This window comes from Tupaia chinensis, unplaced genomic scaffold (genome assembly GCF_000334495.1).
Source record: "Tupaia chinensis unplaced genomic scaffold, TupChi_1.0 Scaffold000104_1, whole genome shotgun sequence".
Lineage (NCBI taxonomy): Eukaryota > Metazoa > Chordata > Mammalia > Scandentia > Tupaiidae > Tupaia > Tupaia belangeri.
This window is the reverse complement of record NW_006159568.1, coordinates 295,608-318,445: the sequence shown is the minus strand read 5'-3', so window position 1 is coordinate 318,445 and position 22,838 is coordinate 295,608. Positions and strand designations below refer to the sequence as shown.

The 22,838-nt window shown below is 47.2% G+C and overlaps 1 protein-coding gene across 1 annotated transcript in view; it reads right to left on the bottom strand.

Moving 5' to 3' along the window:
* GABBR2 (gamma-aminobutyric acid type B receptor subunit 2) overlaps window positions 1–22,838 on the bottom strand; it is a 414,026-nt gene that overhangs the window by 176,988 nt on the left and 214,200 nt on the right. The window contains exons 4-5 of the mRNA XM_006143690.1: window positions 21,139–21,240; window positions 2,792–2,857 (exon numbers count right to left, since the gene is read on the bottom strand). Coding sequence (XP_006143752.1) covers window positions 2,792–2,857; window positions 21,139–21,240 — 168 coding nt within the window. The remainder of the gene's footprint in view (window positions 1–2,791; window positions 2,858–21,138; window positions 21,241–22,838) is intronic.

The window sequence follows — 22,838 nt, the reverse complement described above, 5'->3', positions numbered from 1 at the left end:
GTTCCATTCTAACCAGGCAAGACCATAAGCCCTTGAGGGCGGATTCTATCTGAGGGCTCAATTCCCGAACTCTCAGGCAGAACCTCCGACAGTCCCTCCATGAATGAAGCAGCCAGTAGAGACGCTAGGGGAAAGCCTATCTCAAACAAACACGAGTCTAATGAGAGCGAAGAGGAAAGGGGATGAGAGGTGTCCCTGCTGCATGCACACTGGCAGCCCGGGGCTCTGGGTCACAGGGAAGATAGCACACCATCTGTTCTAAAGTACAAGCCACAGCTGGAAAGGCCACTGGGAAAATAACCCCAGGGCACCGTGCAGAGAGAGGGCACAGCCCCGCCTGGGCTCGGTTTGCTGGAATCAGAAGAGGTCTGTCTTCACTTCTTGCAAAGGGGAGGAGGTACCTGCCTGCTGCGGCATCTTCACAGATTACTGTATTCATTTCTGTGTCCTGCCGTTACTTGTTTTCCTCATTTGATGAACATCAATCACCGGTCATGCACCACCTCCAGGCAAGGTCCCAGGGACATGGAGAGGTAAACCTGGTTTCTTCCCTAAAAGCTCCCCAACTTGGTGCACTGTTTTTCTTTTTAAAATGGAAATTTAAAAAATGAGTTATATCTGGGGCCAGTAGGAGGCATGGAGGTTAAAGCACCAGATCCCAGATCCCATGGCTGACCTCACAGTTCAAGTCCTTGACCCAGCAACTTGAAAATCACACTGGGCATGTGTGTGCCCAAGATCCTGAGAGACAAAAGGAGAAGAAAGAATTGTTGTGTGGGGTGATTGCTCACTCCTCCTACCTCTGACAAGCACACACACCCTTATAGCAATTAAAAAAATAATAAAACAAATGCTATTTCTGGACCGTAGGTAGTATGGAACAAAGTTATATAGTAAAATTAGTAACTGCGTTCACTCTAGATTTTCCATTTTTCTTGGATTCCTCCTTAGATTTCAATGTGGAAAGATCTGTTGCTATCCTTAACTGATAGGTAGGGCTTGCAACAGAATTCTGCGAAATCCATCAGTAAACTCGCTAGCCCAAGGGCGGCCCATTCCATCTTCAAACACCTGAGACCTTACAGAAACAAACAAAAAGGGATTCGCTGACATTTACCAAAGGCTCTCTGTACAACAGGCGCTGTGCAGACTTTTTGTTCCTTTAATCTCCACGACAATCCGGTGAGACAGGTGTTATTATGGTACCCACTTTGCAGATGAGAAAACTGAGGCTCAGAGCACATAAACAACATGCCCATCTTCAGTTCTCAGCAGCAGAGCAGGGATTTAAACCTAAGCTGACCCACTGCTGCATACCAAGCTCCATCCAGGAGCTCCTGAAATGTCAACCCTGAAGCCCCTCCCTACAGCTGGGAAAATAGGAGGATGACTGGGCAGCTCCCATTTTGCTTCTGAGCCTCCAGGATGAAACAACCCATGTGACCCTGACTTCTAGCCACTGCTCTGTCCCCACCCCGATCTCTCTTTAACCTCTGTGTCTGTCCTGAAGCAGGCACCAGGAGCTGGGCAGTCTACGCCAGGTGGGGTCTCTCCAGCAGAGGGCTGAGTGGTTCCCCCATGCCCCTCCCAGCTGTGGACATGCAGTCTGAGGCTGCTATGACTCTGACAGCTGTGCTCACACTAGTGGTCTCAGGCGCCAGGCCCTACAGTAAGCTTGGGGTCAAGTGAGACCCCCTCCCCAAGTCTCTTCTGCTTCCAACACACAGTACTCTTCAGCTCTGTCTCTACCACCCTGGACTTGGGCTGTTTGATTTAGTTACTAGCTCCTCTTGGATTCAGGCAAACATTCCAACCTGTTAAGGTTCTTTGGCGCCTGGTCCTGCCATCCAATGTGTTTCATGATTTCTAAAACTCCTACAAGCCTGCTAGTTAAACCTTATCCAAGTTTCCAACAAAAAGATCAGAGAACACAGACCTGTGACCCATTGCTGGAGACTACTGGAATAAGCTCAGTCTCAGAGAAGCTTACCCGGGAGACTGATTCACAGAACCGTGCTCCCATGCTGCTGGCTTTTCTCTTGATTCGAGGTAGAGGGCGACCCAGAGCAACAAAATAGAAAGATACTTAGTCCTTGTGTTGGAACCCTTATATATAACAAAGTAGAACATCTTCTGAGAAAAACAAACAAATAAAAAATCCTCTTATTTTTAGAGTAGAGCGGAATTCGGGTGAGCGGTCATTGAGTCTTGGCTCTGCCATGAATTGGCTGAGGGTCCTCGGACCAGCCTTTCACCTGTCTAGGCCTCTATTTCCTCACCTGTAAAATGGAATAACTATAGCTGTTCTTTGTGGTTCTTGAAAAGATGAAATGAGGTAAGGTATAAGAGGGGACTTTGTCACCTGTCACACACCGGCCAACGGTGAAGTACTCAGGGTAGGTATTGACTACTCGATGGTTCTAGACTTAAGACGCTGTGCTCTGCTCATAGGGTGGAGGTGGGGAGTCACCCCATTCTCACCCTCGTATCTGGCATTTCTCAGTGCAGTGCACACGCAGAGCTCCTTTAGGTCTAGCCAGGTTGAGTTAGAATTAGCTGGTGGGGCTTAGACAGTGGGTTAGATGGCGGGTGTGGTAAATCAACGTCCCCAGTTCCTCCAATGACTGCACTGTCTGAGCCCCAGAGGGTTAGTTCCTGGAGAAGAGGAAAGGACAATATTTCTGCTTCCTAGACTGATCCAACGAGCCCCTGCACAGCCCAGTGAGAAGGAGTCTGAGAAAAAGCTTCATAAACCATCCCAAAGACACCAAGGACAAGACTGTGTACTTACACAACAGAACACTTTTGCTGCCATGTTCTGGTCAAACTGGCCAAGGATGATCCGCACGTCGTTCCCCTGTGGACAGAAGGACACATGTGTGAAGGCGAATGGGTGATGGGTGCCCACAGGGGGCTCCAGGCAAAGGGCAGAGCACCTTTCTGGACTCCAGGTTTCTAGCCCAGAGCTCTGCCTGGGCAGGTGGGCAGAGTAGAACCTCCCCTACTCCAGCCCAGTCTGGGTTCTCTGGCTTCTTGGAACCAGCTTTCCCTCAGCTCCTGCCTGGGCCCTGCTGGTGTGGCAGACAAGCCCTGGGGCACACCCGCGCAAGTTGCAGACTAAAGTTGAGGACTCCAAGGGCCCTGGAGTCTTCCCTGCTCTCCTCCAACAAGAACAGGCATGCTGGGAGGGCGCCAGAACGCCGCCTGTCCTTTATCACTTTACATCTGGGGAAACTGAGGCCAGAGGAAGGACGCATGGGGAGCTGTGGACGCGTGGGAGAGCTAAGACCCCAGCCAAACAATCTCCTTCCCACAGTATTCTAGGCCTTTCTACCTTCTTGACAGCCCCTCAACACATTCCTAGAATTCCCAAAGCCTCCCAATTGAGATGTTTCAGAGTCTCTGCGAGCTGCGTTCAAATCTCAGAGGCACTAACAAGCCTCAGGCAGCCTCAGCTGCTTTTCCCATTTCAGCCTCAACTGTCATCTGCAAAATGGGGATAATGGTAGTGCCTTCCAGACACGATTTCTGGGAGACCTTCATGTGAGGGTCTTATAAAGTGCTTCACATGGTGTCTAACACATAGTAAGTGTGCAAAACTTGCCAGCTCACGTCAGTACTGTTTCTAAGTTTCTTTCTTCCAGGAGAAAGACACACAGAAAAAAAGAAACAGAGAGATAGCTCCTCTAATGCGGTTGTTGGGCTTCCTTCCCTCACTGCCCCCCAGCATCAGCCAGCCCAGATCATGGGCAGACACGTGACAGGTGCTTTCAGGAAAGGTTCAGGATACGAACTCTTTCCATGTGAGTCCTGCATCAGAGAGAGTTTCATTCCCACTGCGCCTCTGGCTGGCTCCAGCATTAGCATCTTGTAACTCCCCTGGCCCATCTTCACTTCTAAGAAAAATTCTATTGCAAAGCTCTACAAATGAGATGACTTCCTTATCTCAATGTGGTTAATAGGTGTTTACTGTGACTCATTCATTCACTTGGCAAACATTTACTGGGTGTCTGCCTGAGGATCCTCCCTGGGTCGGGGAGTCGGACCCCGTTGCTTTCTAGGGGACTGGGATCCAGGTAGGACCCTGCCATATGGAGACCAGCTGAAGGCAGACACCAGGAGGCCAGATGGGGCCTGGCCACACACCTGCTTCCACCCCAGCTTCCTATATTCGTCCATCCTCTCCAGCAGGCCTCAAGGCCTTTTGATGCATAAAGAAGAGAAACATGCCTTTAAAGATCAATTTTTAGCATCTTTCAAAATTGGAAAGTGCTGACTGGGAGGCCATTTTACTCATCATGTACTTTAGCAAAATAAAAAAGGCCTGGATTCTAAAATCATCCTTCGTTTGCAGGCGAGAATGGAAAGAAGAAGGGAAAAAAACTCTTGCTCTGAAAAGACTCTAAAAGATGGTTAACAGAACAGTTGAAGGAAGGCGAGCCTTTGTCATCACCACGTCTGCAATGCTATAAAAAGTTCTAAGCTGCTTCCGTTCCATGGACATGCTCCCAGATGCACTCCAGGGTCTTTCTGCTTGTTCGTTGAAATCTTTGAGCATTTCTTGCTGCTAATAGTATCCATCCATCCATTATCCCTCCATCCATTTATCCGCCCATCAAACATTTACTGAGCATCTACTTTGTGCCAAACCCTGCGTTGCTAAACGTGGGACAATGGAAACCATTTGTTGGAATTTTGGAATCAGAGAGATCTAGGCTCAGATCCTAGCTAGTCGGTGGACTATCTATATACCCTGGGTCCAGGAGCCTCGATCTCTTCATCTCTGAAATGGGGTAATCCTACTTTCTTTGCCCAGTGGTTGGAGGCGTCATCATGACAAGACTTATCTGCTGCTTCCATTATGCTCGCTCCTGGTTCCTCTCCTACCTCCCAGGTCATTTCTGCTCAGACTCCTTGGCGTCAGCTCCCCCTGCTCCTCCCCAACCCTAAATGCTGGTGGTCTGCCCTCAGCTCTTTGCTTCCGTCATTCTCCCTGGATAACCTTACTAGGAGCTTGAATACAACTACCTCTGTATGTGTGGATTCCCAAATCTGCCCCCCTGACCCAGCCGTCCACTTGCCACCCGCAGGTGGCTTCTGCCAGGCACCTCCAGTGCAACATGTCCCGAGCGGGAGTCATCACCTTTCCCAACAAGCCCCTCCCCTGTGCTCTCAATCTCTGAGAATGGAGTTGCCAACCTCGTACCCAACCAAGTCAGGAACTTAGGAGTCATCTTAGACTCACTTTTCTTCCTCAACTCCCACAACCAAGTACTAACCAGAACCTGCTGGTCCTATGCTCACCAGCTCCCAAATCATCCCCATCTCCCCAGCCCCATGATGATGGATCTACTCGGTGAACAGCAACAGCTTCCCTCCTGGATCCCTGCCTCTAACCCTGCCCTCTCCCTGGTCTCTACTGAGCAGACAAAGGGATTACTCCCAAGACTCAAATGTGATGGTGTGAAATCTTTCCATGACTCCATGTGGTTTACACATCAACATCTGAGCCCCTTAGAACATTCTTGACTCCTCATCAGCTGATGGCTGCTCACTTCTTTATCATATGCCTCACTATCTCCATGACAGTGAAAATGAACTATCTGCAGGTCCCTATGTTAGGTCTGCTGTTCACTCATTCATTTGTCCATCTTCTCCCTCCCTCTTCTGCAAGCTCATCCATCTAGGAAGGTCTTCCCTGGCATCCTACCTGCTCACCTGGATAGCTGCGATTTACCTGTCCTGCCTTAGTTCAGGCAGCCCTACTCCGAGAAGTCACCTGTTTGTCCCAGCAGGTTTGTGGGGTATTTCCTCTTCAGTGAGCCCAGAGCATTCACTTCCCATTATTATGGCCAAGTCCACTTACTTGTCCAGCTTCCTCACTGGCTTGAAGGCAACTGGACTCATCTCTGGGTCCCCAGTTCCTAGCACAGGGCATGGCACACATGCTGATATCTACACGTTGAACATATGATGAAGTGAATGAGCGTGGTGTGCAGCACCAAGCACGTGGCCTGCCTACCTGGTTATTCTTTTTTTTTTTTTTGTAGAGGTTTTTCGCTATAGGGCACGTGTGCTCACCAGACAGACAGAGAGAGACATAGAGACAGAAAGCGAGAAATCACCTCCCAGGGGGGATGGTCACGCCGCAATCCCTTCTCCTCCATTCTCCTCTCGGGATCTTGGGCACGCACGCACACACGCCCGGCGTGAGTTTTAAGCCACCGGGTTCAGGACGCGAACCGTGGTTGACTATGTGGGAGTCCAGTGACATAGCCATTACGCTAACTGCTGGTTCCCCCTCCCTGATTATGCAGTAGCTGTGGCCATTACCCTCATAGCACTTATCCTGCTAGCCCGGGGGCCTGGACACTGAACTGGGTTCACTGTGTCCATTTCTCAAATAGGCCAAGGGACCCACATCTTCCTGACTGACTGCCTGACCACCTGCTGACAGATAAATAACCAGCTCTGCCACTTATGGACTGGGTAATGTCTCTGTTGCCATGACAACCAAGTTGCAAGGGCCGCTTAGTTTCATGCTCCCAGGCGGTCAGGTTTGGATGGGGCCCAGAACATCACCAATCTAGTTAACATTTCCTGAGAGAGACGAAAGGCTCTCCCAAGGGCTGAACAGTGCCCCAGAGCCAGAGCTCTCCCTGGTTATCAGAGGGCCTAGAGAAAGAAGTGATCCAGGCCTGGGTTGTGTCTGATGCAGAAAACGGTCACACCCACTCTGCTTCTAGATGCCACTCAGTCAGGGAGAATGGGGGAGGAACCAGCATTCAGTACCTAGATGGACCTAGAATTCAGTACCTAGATGGACCTAGAATCCAGGGAAGGGGGACTGGCTAAAGGGGGCAGGCCCGAGACAGGACCCTTGGAGGAAACCATGACAGCAGGATACACAGGTGCATCTTAAATGGGGGTAGGTGCATCTTAAACCAGGGTAGGTGTATTCAGGGCGTAAGGAGGCGCCCTGAGGGTGTGCAAGCACAAATGTACCTGGTTCTTCCTTCAGGAGTGGCATCTTATTGGAAGTTCAGGGATAGGGAGAAAGATTTGGGATTTGGAGAATCTTAACAGTTTTGACACACTTGTGCATGCTCACACAAAAGTCTTAGATTCACACTTTTTAGTGTTGCGTAACTTGTATCTTTTCCTGATAGTCTAGAGAGTGGGAAGAGAACTTTCAGGTTAGCAGTAGCCCCTGATTTTGCCAAGCCTCGCCTCCCTTCCAGGGAGCATAGGCTCCTAGCCTGAAAGGGTTGGGGCAGTTTAAGGAGAACCACAGAGGAGAGAGGGAGGGAGGGAAGGAGAGGCACGGAATGGCCCTGAGGATGAGAGTGTCAGAACAGAGCTGGAATGTTACAGAGAACAGAATGCAGCAGAAGGCAGGGTCTCGAAAAACTCTTTCATGGACTTAGCTAGGCAGGGGGCCACCTAGAATGAAAGCAGATGACATGAGGTTGGACAAATGACAGCGTCTTTTCAGATGGTGAAGTCTAGGGTGTAGACTGTTGATGGAGACCTGTGTTCACACCCTCAAGAAGCCATTGACACAAGGATGGGCAAAAAGCAGGAAGGAACAGCTATGGAGTTGAGGTGTGGGATAGAGGGGGGTGGGTGGTGCTCAGCCCAAACACCCCATCACAGAGCAGGACGTGTGAAACAGAAGACCCACTAACCTCTCTCTGGAGAGGAGCCCAACACTGTCCAAACCAACCCTGGATAGATTTCTTCTCGTTCTTGGTCCCCTCTCATTCACTATCAAGAACCACTTTGTTTCTGGGATGCCTAAAGAGAGCTGAAAATCACACACACACACACACACACACACACACACACTTGAGGATGACCACATTCAAAGAACTAGTATGCAGCCCCTAGTTTACAATGGAGGGACCTCAACCCAGAAGACTAAAGGACAATTCCTGAGCTCTTACTAGCTGGGATGCTAAGCACTACATCACCCCTATCCTAGGCAATGAGTGCTGTTCTTATGCCTACCTTGGGAAGTTTCACGAGCAAGCCAAGGTCCAAAGAATTAGGCAACTTTCCCAAGTGCAATGGGTCCGCTGAATCCCTCCTCTCCCTGGGGCTGGTGCACCTACTGGCACTGTGTAGGTGGGCTGCTGACAGCTCACTCTTCCCTGGAGAACTGTCCTTGGCTAAGGGGAGCTGCCAGGCCCTGGGAGGCCACAGAAGCCCCGTCCCTGTGAGAAGCCACAACTGGGTGGAAGACTCCAGTCCCCCTGCTGAATAGCTGGACAGCTCCCTGTGCAGTCTGTGCTTCAGAGATCCTCACCGGGCCAGGCTAAGGGTTCTCCTGCCAAGCGGCCTCCTGACCTGGTTGCCCTCCTGCCTAATCCCACTTCCTTCCCTTTCCCTCGAGAGCACTCCTTCCATAGGTCACTTGTGCAAGAATCTGGAGTTCTGTTTCTGGGAATTTCAACCTAAGACACTAGGTCACACAGGTAGGAAGTGGCGGCACTGGCCTAGACCCCAGGTTGGTATGGTCCCAGAATCTGAGTGCTGGGTCACTTCCCCTGCCTACTGTCCACGGGGTCTGAGTTACTGGAACTCGGCACCCAGCCTGCACAATGACTCAGGAGAAAAGCTGTGCAGACTTGGAAGGGAAAGGACATGAATGGTAAATGCAACCCAGATCATTAAAATAGCTGGTGTGCCATCACCCCAGGGTTGAAGCAGCTGGATAGCACATGGCTGACTGTGTAGTTCAAGTCCCAGACCTGACGGCTTGAGGAACACACTGGTTGCATGGGCATGCATGCCCAAAATCCCAAAGGGAAGAAAAGAGATGACTATTCAACTATTCCCCATGAGAGTTGCTTTCTCACTTTCTCCCCCCCCCACACTTGCACAAGGGCCCTCTAACAAAATTTAAAAAATAAAGCTGGTGTGCATTCTTAAGAGAAGGAAAGCAGAAGAGTAGGAAGACCAGGGGGCCATTTCCCTGTGGAAAGCGTGTGGGGCCTTGCTAGGAACGTTGTGTGGGGCCTTGCTAGGAAGGTTAGGGTCATCCCTGATGCTAACCTCTAGGTGATATGAAGTGTCCTGCCTGCAGTGCTATGGGTCCTAAAGTGCTGAGCTATCAGACACTGGCCATGATACAGGCTGGAAGGTGGCCTGAGCTGGGGCAGCAGGTCCTGGCCAAGGCATAGGAAGCCCAGTTGCTCCTGTCCCCCTGTCTGGATGCAGACCCTCATCATATCTAAGAAAGTTAGGCTAGGTAGTCTCCAGAGCCCTCCTGGCCCTCATAGACTGATTCCACACCCAGAATGAGTACTCTTTTATTCAGCTAAAATTAGTCATTTTTAGCCTGCCTGCTCCCTCCACCCCCCAATCACCAAAAAAGTCCCTGAAGACAGAGAAGCAGGTGCTCACTCTCAAGGGAAGAAACAAAGATCGAATAGCCCACAGCAACCTATTGGCAAAACATGGCATTTCCTTAAAGTCTGTTATGGTATCTGCAAAGTTCATGTCTATTTAGCATTCTAATAATATATCTATTGTCTTAGGACAAAAATAATGCATTTTCTTCCCTAGGTCTCTTAGCAAAACTGGCCTTCTGGGAAGACACGCCTTGTTTATTCAGTGGCTTTACATCTGCTCAGGGTGTTTGTGTGAACCTCGGTTTCAGAGTGTAGGGAGGAGGGGTGGGCAGTTACCAGGACTCTCCTATCTGGTGGGGAAGAGGGGACAATTCCCAGCAGGACTTTGACGGCCAGTGTGGGGAAGGAGAGGACAGTTCCCGCTAGAACTCTGTAATACAGCAAATGGGAGAGCAATATGCCCTAAGGTCCATCTTTGTGGTCTTCTTGTGATAAACAGGAAAGGAGTTCCCCCAGATGTCCACATCCTAAACCCCAGAATCTGCCAATATGTTATACTACAGGACAAGGGGAACTTTCTGTTGCAGATGGAATCAAGGTTGCTTATCAGCTGATCTTCAAATTGAGAGATTTTTCTGAGACCAGCAGATGGCGTAATGGTTATGTCATTGGACTCCCACGTAGTCAGCTATAGTTCAAGTCCCAGACCTGGCAGCTTGAAATTCATACCGGGCACATGTGCACATGTGCCCAAAATTCAGAGGGGAGAATGGAGGAGAAGGGATTGCTGTGTGGCCATTCTCCCTGGGGGGGGGGATTTTACACTTTCTGTCTCTTTGTCTCTCCAGTGAGCACACGCGCCCTATAGCAATAATCTCCCCTCCACCTCAAAATAAGAGAATCTCCAGGTGCACCCCATGTGATCACAAAGGTCCTTAAAAGTGGAAGAATCAGAGAAAGGGAGCCACGATAGGAGAAAGACCCACTGTCTCGCTGACTGCTAAGGAAGAAGGAGCCACAAGCCAAGGCCAAGGGAGCCTGTAGAAGCTGGAAAGGCAAAAAGAACAGCATCTGCCCCAGAATTCCAGAGAGAACCAGCCCTGGTGACACCGTGACTTCAGTCCAGTGAGACCCATTTTGGATTTCTGGCCTCCAGAACTGTAAGGTCTATCTGTGTTGTTTTGAGCCACTCAACTCGTGACTTGTTCTGGCAGCTGTAGGACACAAATATCCTTCCTTCTCTGGCAGATGTCGACCCTGGACTGGTTCTGACACCTCTCTTCTCTGACTGACTGGCCAAAGCAGCCCCCTTAATGTGAGGCATAAGCATGCACGCTAATGCTGAAGAAGAATTGGGCTATTTTTGTGAATTCCTCAAAAATAAAGCTAAATATGTCTCTGAGTGGCAGAGGCATTCTTTTCTTCTCTTTTTCTTTGGGTGGGGAGTGGGGAGATAGGAAAGTCTGGTTCAGTTTAGAGGGTTTCCCTGATGCCTCCTTGGAGCTCAAACCTAATAGGAGAGCTTTCTGTTTAAGCCTGAATCTTACTGTTTCTTTTTCTTTTCATTAGCTTCTTCTATGGTCAGTATATAAGCTGCAAAGCCTCCTTATCCTTGTTGCATTGTTGAGATAGCTCTGGGGTACAGAGGTCATTTTTAACATGTTGGTATAGGAGAGACCCCTGGAAGGTCCAGAGGCCATGAAGGAATCCTCCTGTGGGTGGAGGACTGTGGGTGGCCAGGAGGCTGAGAGAGAGCCTGGATTTGACAGCTGGTCTGCAACCAGGTTGAGGGGGCGACAATTCCGGCTCTGTCACTTAACAGTTGCACAGGTTTGGGCCCGTTACTAAGTTTCCATGTAAAATGGAGATAGTCATGGTACCTACCTTCGGAGTGGGAGGTGGCAGGCGTGTTCCATCAAAGCCAGATAGTAAATACTGCAGGAAGCACAGGCCACAACGTCTCTATTGCAATTACTGAATTCTGTGGCTGTAGCACAGAGGCAGTCAAATGTGGTCAAGGAATGTGTTCCAATAAAACTTTACTCATAAAAACAGAGAGGCTGGACTCAGCCCATGGACCATGGTTTGCTGACCGCTATTGCAGTCACCGTGAAGATGAAATGAATCCATGAATTTGTGGGCACAAAGTGAGTGTTAAAAAGGGTCATCCATTCATGTAACTGGGGAAGTAGGAGGGAAGGTGGAAGAAGAGGCTGAGACAAGATGGGACAGAGAGAGAACAGGCCCATGGGAAAGATGCGCGGGGCTCTCATGCTCGGGTGCAGCAGACAAGGCTCCTACCTCCCCTGGCAAATTCACCTGCAGAACGGGAGCCCAGGAGCTCAGATGAACTGCTCTCACTCTGCTTAACATCCCCAAGTTTGGGTTTTATAAGTCCCTTTGTTATTAAGATATTCATTAAAAGGGGAGTTCCGTGGCTTTTTCCTCTGAAATTCCATAATTTTATTATTTAGTGTTTGCTTGTTTGTTTTGTAGGTATTTGTCATAGAGCACTTGTGCTTGCTAGAGAGGAGAGAGACAGAGAGATAAAGAGAGGGAAAGTAAGAAATTCCCCCCCTCCTCCATGCCAGAGATGGCCACACACAATCCCTTCTCCTCCATCCTGGAATTTGGGGCATGCACACACACATGCCCAGTGATTTTCAAGCCACTGGGTTCAGGACTCAAACTGTAGTCAGCCATGTGAAAACATGGCTTAACCATGATACCGCCTGCTTGCTCCATTAGTATTTTATTATTCAGTGTGTTCTCTATTCTGGTGTTTCTTTGGTATCCAAAATAACATTACCTACCAACTATTCAGCCCTTGTGCTAGTCCAGCACTCCCATATGGTGCCGATCACATGATCCTGCTCTGTGAACGTCTCAACGTCCTTTTGTGAAGATGGACACTGGAGCAGGGACAGGAGTCACGCTCAGGGTCTACTTGATTCAAAAGCCCCTGTTCCGAGTTTCTGTTTGGGGATGAGGAAAAAGTTCTAGAAACAGATATCAGAATGGCTGTATGACAACCGTGAAGGTAGTTGATGCCATTGAATTGATGACTTAAAAATAACTAAAATGGTTAAGTTTTATGTGTATTTCACCACAATTTCAAAGAAAATGGTAATAGCTAGAACAACATTCCCATGGTGTCTGAGTCCTCAGAGGAAAAGAAAATGTTAGTGATGACTATAAAGGCAGGCTCTATAGGGATCTCCAAAAGGTCATGGAAAATGCATATAATAGCGAAACCATACATTAATTTCTTCTTTTTTTTTTTTGCACCAAAATAAACTCAGATTTTATTTGTCCATAAACTCTGGAAGTCCCCTTGAAAGTTACTATTGGTTGGGGGGAGAAACCATGGTTGAGAATGGATAGACAGAAGGAGCTTTTGGAGTTTCTGACAAGTCCTCTCACCTGGGTGGGACTGCTCTTATCATTTGTTAAGATATTTATTTGATTTGTGTGGTTTTCAAATCTGGGTGTTTTTTTGTTTGTTTTGTTTTATTTATTTATTTTTTTTGAGAAGTTTTTGCTATAGGGCATGTGCGCTTGCCAGAAAGACAGAGACAGAGACAGAAAGTGAGAAATCACCCCCCAGGGGGGATGGCCACACCTCAATCCCTTCTCCTCCATTCTCCTCTCAGGATCTTGGGCACACACGCACACGTGCCCGACATGAGTTTAAGCCACCGGGTCTGGGACTCGAACTGCGGTCGACTACATGGGAGTCCAGCGACACAGCCATTACGCTAACTGCTGGTCCTGGGTTTTTATTTTACAACAACAAAAATATTTTTTTAAGTTCTTGTTCTTTCTATGAAAGAATTTGGCCTTCAAAGCACCTGGACTGAATCAAGGCAACTGCCCTCACTCCTCAGTTCCAGAAGTGTCTGTAGATTCCTGTGTTTCAGATAATACACACACTGAGTCCTTTACAAACAAACCATATGAATAAAGGGTTGGGGGCTGCTTAGAGAAGATGGATAAAGCTACTACAGTGAACAGAGAGGGCAATTGGAAGCCTGGAATCCTCTCAATAAGGCCCGAGGCTTGGCCTTTGTGGAGTGGCTTCCAGTCTAGCCTGGAAACAACTAAGCTTTAAAGCCCTCTGTTTGGAACAGACCTGGATCTTCATAACTCAGAGATGGTCTTAGTGCCTGACTTAATTTAAACTTTGATACGCACTGCTAAATCAGCCTTTTACATGACATTATTCAGTTCCTCCATGTTCTCACTTATTTTCGTCCAATGTACCGTGCTAGACTGAGAGAGAGAGATGCTATGCTTTCCAAAGCTTTTGTGTTTTTGTCCATTCCCCTTTGTATTTCTAACAGGCTTTTCTTTACCTATTTCAGTGAGATGCAACTTTAATAATTGTCCGCCAGCGTGTTATTCTCATGGTGGATTGCACTCCTATCTATAGGAAACAACTCTCTTTAATCCTGTTTAACGCCTGTACCTTGAATTTTCTCTGTCCTGATAGGAGTACTGGGATCCTTGTGCAGTTGGTTTGCTTGGTCTACCTTTGCCCACCCTTTTACCTATAACCTCTCTGTGTCACGTTGTCTGTTATAAATAGCTATAGTTAATTTTTCAGAACACACTCCAAAAGCCTTTGCCTTTTAACTATGACCTATTTGAACTTCTGGTCAGAATTACTGTATTTGGACTGCAATGCAATGATCTCTGTTGTGTTTTCTGGTTTTCTTATGTACGTTCGGTTTTTCAATACGTGGGCCAGATTTTCTTTGCTCTTGTATTTAGTGCTTCAGAAGTTTCTAGTTCTGTTTGCATGACAGTAAGTTTGCCACTGAGGTAGTCAAAGCATTCTTTAGCTTCTTTTTCTCTAATTATAAAATTTATGAGCAAAATTATTTGAGTCCCTACCTTATTTAAGGCCAGGAGTTTAGCACCCACATTTCTTTTTTGGAGAGGTTTTTTTGTTTGTTTGTTTGTTTTTGTTTTTGTTTTGCTATAGGGTGTGTGTGCTCGCCAGACAGACAGAAAGAGACATAGAGACAGAAAGCGAGAAATCACCCCCCGGGGGGATGGTCACGCCGCCATCCCTTCTCCTCCATTCTCCTCTCGGGATCTTGGGCACGCACGCACAGGTGCCTGGCGTGAGTTTTAAGCCACCGGGTCCGGGACGTGAACCGCGGTCGACTATGTGGGAGTCCAGCAACATAGCCATTATGCTAACTGCTGGTTCCCTAGCACTTACATTTTTGAAAGTTTATTTTTTCTATTAGCAAGAAAGACAGAGATAGAGAGAGAATGGGTAGGAAAAGAGGGAGAGAGACAATACCCCCAAAAGGGTCTCAATGCCACGATCCTCCTCCTGCTTCAGCCAGCCCCAAATCATAGAAAAGTCCATGCCCAGAGAATTCAAGGAGGACTCTGGACTTTAACTGAGAACCTTCCCACGTGGGCCTCACAGAGCTTCAAGTTTTATTGCTATGCCACTCTCCAAGTCCTGGCACCCCTCAATCTCCTTTTTTAAGTTCGTCTACATCTTAAATTCCATGAATATATTTGGATTTTTTCTATCTAGATTATTGTTATCAAAGTCTCTATTTTTGCATTATATGTACAATTATATGTATTCATATTTTTTCACCTGCATATACTTTTTTTTTTTTAAGAGATTTTTGCTATAGGATACGTGCACTTGCCAGAGAGACAGAGAAAGAGGGATAGAAAGCAAGAAATCACCCTCAGGGGGGATGGCCACTCTGCAATCCCTTCTCCTCTCTTCTCCTCTCAGGATTTTAGGCATGCATGCACAGGTGCCCAGTGTGAGTTTTAAGCTGCCAGGTCCGGGACTCAAACCATGACTGACTACATGAGAGTCCAGTGATGTAACCATTATGCCATCTGCTAGTGCCCATCTTCATATACTTTTATAACAATTATTCAGACTTAACTTTTCCTGCATGGCTTCAATGGTCCCTGAGTGGCCGTTTCTAACATGACCTCATGACCTCTGCTCTACACTGCCAAGGCTCTCTGCTGGCTGACAGAGGACTTGACTTTCAGAAGGGCTCCTGGCTGGCACATCATGTGAGCTTCACATGGCAGAAATGTCTCCCAGTTGCTCCATTGTCTTAGGGATTTAATGCTGTAGAGGAGTTAAGGGTGGCCTGGTTTTTGCACCTTTGTGGGAAGTTTTTTTTTTTTTTTTTTTTTCCTGGCCTAGATATTTGTAAGATTTCCCCTTTTAAAGTTGTATGTCAAAACTTTTGGCAATGTTTTTCTTTCTGGCCTAGTTATGTGTAAGATTTTCCCCTTTAAAGTTACATGTCAAAACTTTTGCCAATAAAAGGAGTGAAAATAGTTATGGACTCTGGAGACAGTGTGGAAGGAGGGTGGGAGAAGGGAAGAGTAGAGGGAAGGAAATCAGGGAGAAAAAATAGAGAGGCAAGACATTTGTGGGATACAGAAATGGTTCGTTTCCTATTGATGATAACGTGTATAGGTGTATGGTATTCTCAACTGGACTGGTCTGAGATGTATTTCATGTTGGGTAAATTCTCTTTACAAGCCAAATGATGTATATCAATTGAATGCTTAAAAAATAATAATGATAATAAAAATAAAATAAAATTTAAAAAAGTTTTGCCAAAATAACACATACGTTCATGATACAGGGCTGGCTGTAGCTGGGGGTGGGCTGTGGTGTCAAGACCTTGTTGAAGACGTTGTCTCTCTCTTTCTCTCTCTCTGTCTCTCTTACTCATGGAATAAGTAAATTTTAAAAATTCAATTTATTTAAAAACTTAAAAAAAACTTTGGCCAAAATGTGTCTAAATATGACCCTTTTTCACCAGTTCTGTTAGAATGTAGAGAGGCTAGCTAGTCTGCATATATGAGGAGACTTCAAAAGTTCATGGAAAAAGGTAACCAGCAGTTAGCGTAATGGCTATGTCGCTGGACTCCCCATATAATTGACCGCGGTTTGTGTCCCGGACCCGGTGGCTTAAAACTCACGCCGGGCGCGTGTGTGTGCGTGCCTAAGATCCCGAGAGGAGAATGGAGGAGAAAGGATTGCGGCGTGACCATCCCCCCTGGGGGGTGATTTCTTGCTTTCTGTCTCTATGTCTCTCTCTGTCTGTCTGGCGAGCGCACGCGCCCTATAGCGAAAAACCTCCACCAAAAAAAAAAAAAGTTCATGGAAAAAGTGGAAATAAAGTCAGAGTCTATTTTGGTGCAAAAAAATTTGAAATCTGTGCATAATTTTTTTTCATAATATGTTTTATGAACTTTTTGAAGTCACCTCAGAGAGTCCACACATTTCCATATGAAATTATCTATGTTGGGCCTGCTTAAATTTGTCTCTCTTTTTTTTTTTCTTAAGGTTTTTTTTTTTTTTTTTTCCTCCATAGGACTCCTGTCCTCATTGGAGGGAAACAGAAAAATAAAGAGTGAGAAATCACTCACTGGGGTGTCTGCCATTCTATAATCCCTTCTCCAGGCTCCTCTTGTCATCTTGGGCATACACAAATAAATGCCTGGTGTGATTTTCAAGCTGCCAGGTAGACTTGAACTGCAGTCGGCCATGTGAGAGTCCAGCGCCTTAATCACCATGCCACATGCTGGCCCCTTTTCTCCTATTTTTAAAAATAAACTTATTTGAAAATAGTTTTAGATTTATAGAAAAACTATAATACACCCCCACTCACCCAATTTTATCTATTATTTACATCTTATTTATAAGGTACGTTTGTTACAATTAATGACCCAATAGTGATACATTATTATTGTGAAAGTCTATCCTTAATTCAAATTTCCTTAGTTTTTCTCTAATGTCCTTTTTCTGTTCAGGGATCCTATCTAGGGTACTATATTGCATCTAGTTATCATTTCCCTTTAGGGTCTTTTAGGCTTAGAGCCTTACTTATTTTGATGGTCTACATACATCGTTTTGAGGGGTTCTGGACAGGTATTTTGCAGAATGACCTTCCACTGGAATGTGTCTGATGTGTTTCTCATGGACAGACTGGGGTTATGGGTTTGGGAGAGGAAGACTATGGAAGTAAAGCATCTTTGTGTCCTATCACATCAAGGGTCTGACTGTGATACATGCTGTTGATGTTGACCTGGTTGCCTGGCTGTCCTGTGTATCCGGTTCCTCCACTGCCTAGTTATTCTCCCCCTGCCCCTTCTCAGTGTACTCTTCGGAAGGAAGTAATTTAAGAAGTGGGTAGCTATGCCCCACTTCTTAGCTGCACAAGGTATCTATATAAGTCATTTAGAATTATTCTGGATAGATTAGTCTATTCTATCCCATCTATTTGATCATTTTTGTAAGGATAGACTAGTGGATGCTTACTTTATAGTTTGAGTTATATTCCAATACTGCTTCTGTTTTACTGGTCAAGTTTCAGGGTTGCCCATTGGGAGCTCTTTCGGTAACTGGCTGCTGTATTCCTTTGACATACCCTCCCAGTGCACGTTATTATTGTGGTTTGAGCACTTCAGTACTTTCTGGCACCACAAGATGCTCTAGGGTCATCTTACATATCTTCTACCCCATAGAATTGGCTATTTCTCCAGGTAGCTCTGGTTCCTTCTATTGGAGCATGGTCTTAGAAAACAACATCAGGGGGCCGGGCGTGCTTGTTGCTACTGGGTATCTATTTTGTTTTTGATCTTGGTTCTTGTCTGCCTTTCCCTTAGGATCTCTCTCTCCAGCTTCCATAACTGTTTTTTTTCTTTGTTTTTTTTCTGTTTTTTCCTCTCGTTGGATTGATTTCTTTGTCCATTTCCTCTGAATTCTGGGAAAGCATCTCAAGTTTGTCCTCCACATTATCGATTTTTGTTTTCCTTGGCATTACTTCGCTCTCCACTATCTCCAGTGTAGATTCTCATTCTGCTATTTGATATTTAGTTTTTTCCCTCTTGCCCTCTATTTCCTTCTCCATTTTATCCCACAATAAGTCAGAGGCCTGCTTTCCAGAACTTACAACCTTTTCTTTACACCTAAGCATTCGTCCTAGTGTCTTCTGTTGACTGTATCTGTCCAGACTTGGGTGTTTTATTCACACACACTTAACACATTCTTGAGCAAATTAGGTTGGGTTTCAGGTGACAGGAAACACAACAGTGATCAAGACAGACAGAAACTTCTGCTTCTTGGAGCTTACATTCTAATGGGAGGAGACATGATAAAACAGCTAGGTAAAATTAATAGGATGCCAAATGTTGTTAGGGACTGAATTGTGTCCCCCAAAAGATATTAAATCCTAACCCCCACTACTTCAGAATGTGACCTTATCTGAAAACAGGGCCATCGTAGATGTAATTAGCTAGAACTAGGTCATACTGGAATAGGGTAGGTGCTTAATCCAACATGACTAGTGCCCTAATAAGAAAGTAATGTGAAGAAAAGGGGGAGAAAATGCCAAATGAGGCAGAGATTGGAGACATCCGTCATAAGCCAAGGGCTGCTGAAGATGACTGACCATACCGGAAGCTAAGAGAAAGCCATGAAAGAATTCAGAGCCTTCCAAAGAGCATTATCCTGCCCATCTTGATCTCAAACTTCTAGCCTCCAGAGTGTAGAATAGATTTCTGTCATCATCAGCCATTAGGCTGTGGTACTTTGTCATGACCACCCCAGAAAGCCAATATAGGTGTCCATCAGTGAGTTGGAGAAAAATCAGCAGGAAGGGAGGAAGTGGGAGTTCGAGGGTAAGATATTTCAATTTTAAATCGAGTGTTCTGGGAAGGTCTCTGGGGAAAGGGGATGACTGAGCAAAAACAGGAAGCAAGAGAAGGAGCCACATGGGTGTGAGGGGAAGAGCACCCCTCACAGAGGGACTCTGCCTGTAGACTGAGCCTCTGTCTTCCCCCCTGCTCTCCCTGGCTCCTGTGGTCTTGGAATTCTTTCCCAGACTCGGCCATGCAGGGTGGTAGAGAAGGCTGAATCCTGGCATCGTCCAGACCTGGATTTGAATTCCAGCCTACCACTTTCCAGATGAGGCGGTTCCTTAACCTCTTTGACCTCAAGTCTCCATCTGTGAAATGGGGATAACAAAAATTCCCTCTATCTGAAGATTTGGGGAAGATCAAAAGAGCAAGTGAAGGTCAAGACCTTTCTGGGAGAGGAGGGTCAGGGGCTGGAAAGGTGGTTACTTGACTGCTATTTTCATCATCGTTAATCTCTCTCCTGCTTCTATTGGCATTGACGGGTTGATGAGCAGAGCGCCCAGTTCCATCCTTGATCTCCTGCAGACTTTCAACTAGTGCCTCTGCTCCACACACAAAGGCGCTTTACACTTGAAAGCTGGCGGAGCTCTGCCAGCCTCTGAGGCACAGGAAGCTATTTCAAGTGTGCACCCAGGGAGGATGCCACCGCGTGTGGCAGGACAATGTCACAGCAGCACCAGGGACCTCCTTCCACCTCCACCCCCGCCCTATGTACTCCCTGCAGAGCTGCCACCCACTCTGAGTCTCCCGGGCCCTCGCTGTGGTGCCATGGAGTGACAGTTTGGGCAGATCTGGCTCCAGCCACCTGGGCTGCCTGCAGGCCCTCTGCTAGCTACTTTTTCCCCAACTGCAAAAACTCCCAGGGCTGAAATGTGACCTACAGGCTTGGAGTCCACTCCAGAGGAGTGTTGTTTCCCTTGCTCGCCCTCTCTGGGCTCAGGCTCCCCATCTGTGAATTCAGGGATTTGGAAGGAACAGCTCTACACCGCCACCTGTTTTGACTGGTGTCACCTGGGGCCAGCCCAAGACAGCAGGGACACACCAGGAACTGGCATCCATGCCAGTGACTGTATGTATGAACATGAGGGAGTGGAAGAGAGGGAAAGATGTCACTGACAGCTCTGTGGTCACCTGTGCCTAGTTACAAACCTCCAGCAGCTCCTACTGCCCTCAGGGTGAAGGACAAAGTTCTTAGCTCTGCACTCAAGGCTCCTGGAAACTTGCTCCAAACTGCTCCCAGCCCAGCATCTTCCTTCCCACCCCGCTCCCACCCCCAACATGTAGGCTCTGGGAAATCCCTGCTGACCGGAAGCTCGCCAGGAGCAGACCTGTTCTGCCCTCTGACCTTCAGCCCTCCTTCCTGGCCCAGCTCTTGCTAATCTTCCCTGGGAAATGCTATTCTCTGGAGCCTGGTCTGAACCGTCTTCCAGGGGGATGAGTCACTCCCTCCCTGTGTTCCTGCTTCCCTTGAGAGGTATCTGTCTTCCTCTCCACGCTGTGAGCAACCGAGGACAAGGACAGGTGTGACGGTGTCTGGGAGCCCAGGAGAGGGTCAGGCACATAAAAGGTGCTTGAGAGAGTTTGCAGAATGAATAGATGAATGCAAGAGGCTTATTTACAACTGAGGAAACTTCTAGTTGACCTTTTTTTTTCTGTTGTTCTCCAAGTGACTGTCACCGAATGGGGGTCTGAGCCTTCACTCCCAATAGCAATTCCTCCTTGCTGCAGATTTTGAACAAGATATTTCCTCCCACCGAGGAGGAAAATCATCTTCAAAACGGAGACGACGATAACTTGTAGCCTGCTTGCACCTCAGGCTGGGTTGGGAGATAGGAAATCACCGTGAAGCTCTAAGTAGCTGTGCCCCTGGCCAGGGCTGGACAGCAAGCAAGGGAGAAGCCAAGGGAAACCAGTTCCTCAGGGCTTCTCCTAGGTCTGAGGTACTGTGGTGAATATGAACTTGAGGCTCTGACCAAATTTGAGTCCTTTTCATAGTCAGGGGGTTAGGGACCCCTGGGAGTGTCACCATAAGCTTATCATTCGGGTTGAGGCCAGCCATGCCTACCTTAAGCTTCTTGACACTGGTGCAGGGATCATTGGAGAAGCTCTCGGTGTCCGAAATCTCGATGTCCTCACCATACAGAACCCCGGTCAGGTCGTTCCTCACCTGGCAGCAAAGAGAAAGCAGAGGGTGGGTGTGGTGGCAACCACAGGAAGAGCCAGTGCTCAGGACTCATCTGGAGGAAGCAGCTCCAGTAGGCAATACAATTTCCTCCACTCCACCAGCAACACGAAGGGAGTGGCTTCTTCTCTTCATTATAAACTAGAGCGCCCCGGTGACCTTGAAGACCCCACAGTACCACCCTGTGCTTGACACAGGAACGCAAGGAGGGCAGACAGGGAAGGGGCTTGCTAAGTTTTTCCAAGAGGTTCCTGGGGGAGTCGAGATGAGCACCCTTGCTAGTGTTTTTCCACCACATCACTCTGTCTCCAAATCAGGCTATCCAATTATGTCTCTGTGTATATTTTGCATTATTTATGTGCAATATCGTTTCATTTTTTATGGCAAAAAAGAGAGAAATAGCGAAGACATTCAGAGAGATGATGCAGAACAGAAGAGAAGGAAGTATGGAACCAGCCTGCTGACACATAGAATGACGAATGTCTATGTGCTTGGAAAGCAGAAGGCTGCAGACTATAGTGTCGCCAGGACCAGTCAGTGTGTCAAGCAGCCTGTGTGGATAGTATGGAGGGTATTAGGGAATGGTGGGGGATGTGACAAACCAGTGACCACATGCCCCATCTAAAGATAGCAGTTGTTCAATTGCCATGCTAAAATGAAGGTATTTTGGTATCGAAGAAAGAAATCAGAAATCTAGACTTTTTCTTTTTCTTTTCTTTTCTTTTTTTTAGTTTTACTAGAGGGTGTACACACTTGCCAGAGAGAGACAGAGAGAGAGGGAGAGGAAGAAAGTAACCCCCATGGGGGATGGTCATGCTGCAATCCCTGCTCCATTTTTCCACCCTGTGTGGATTTTGAGCATGCATGCACACATGCCTGCTGTGTTTTTCAAGCTCCTGGGTCTGAGACTTTAGCCATGTGGGATCCAGTACCCTGGGAAAATATCAAGCCCCCAAATCTAGACTTTTAATACATAAACTTCCCTACATTTTAAGATGTTGATACTATTTTGATTTTATTTTTAAGTGAGGATGAAACCAAATAAATTGGAAATATCTGGCCGTGGTCATGCTGTGCACCCTCCAGCACACAGAAGTGGAAACTGGACCGTGTGTTTTAGTAGGAACTAGGTTGAAGTCTAGGGACCAGCTCCCAGGTCCTGCTCTGTCACTGACTTGCTTATGACCTTGGCCTCAGTGTGACCATCCCCTTCTCTGGGCCTCAGTTTCCTCCTCTTTAAGAAAAAAAAGTACTTCCTGTTTCTGCCTGTTAGGATGACTACTATCAAAAGACAGGAAGCAACAAGTGTTTGCAAGGATATGGAGGCACTGGGATGTTAGTTATTGCCGGTGAGAATGTAAGATGGTACAGCTGTTAAGAAAACAGTATGGTAGGCCCTCAGAAAACTGAACATAGAAAATCATATGACTCGGGACCAGCAGTTAGCGTAATGGCTATGTCGCTGGACTCCCATGCAGTCGACCGCAGCTCCCTTCCCAGACCCGGTGGCTTAAAACTCACGCCAGGCACGTGTGCGTGCATGCCCAAGATCCCAAGAGGAGAATAGAGGAGAAGGGATTGCG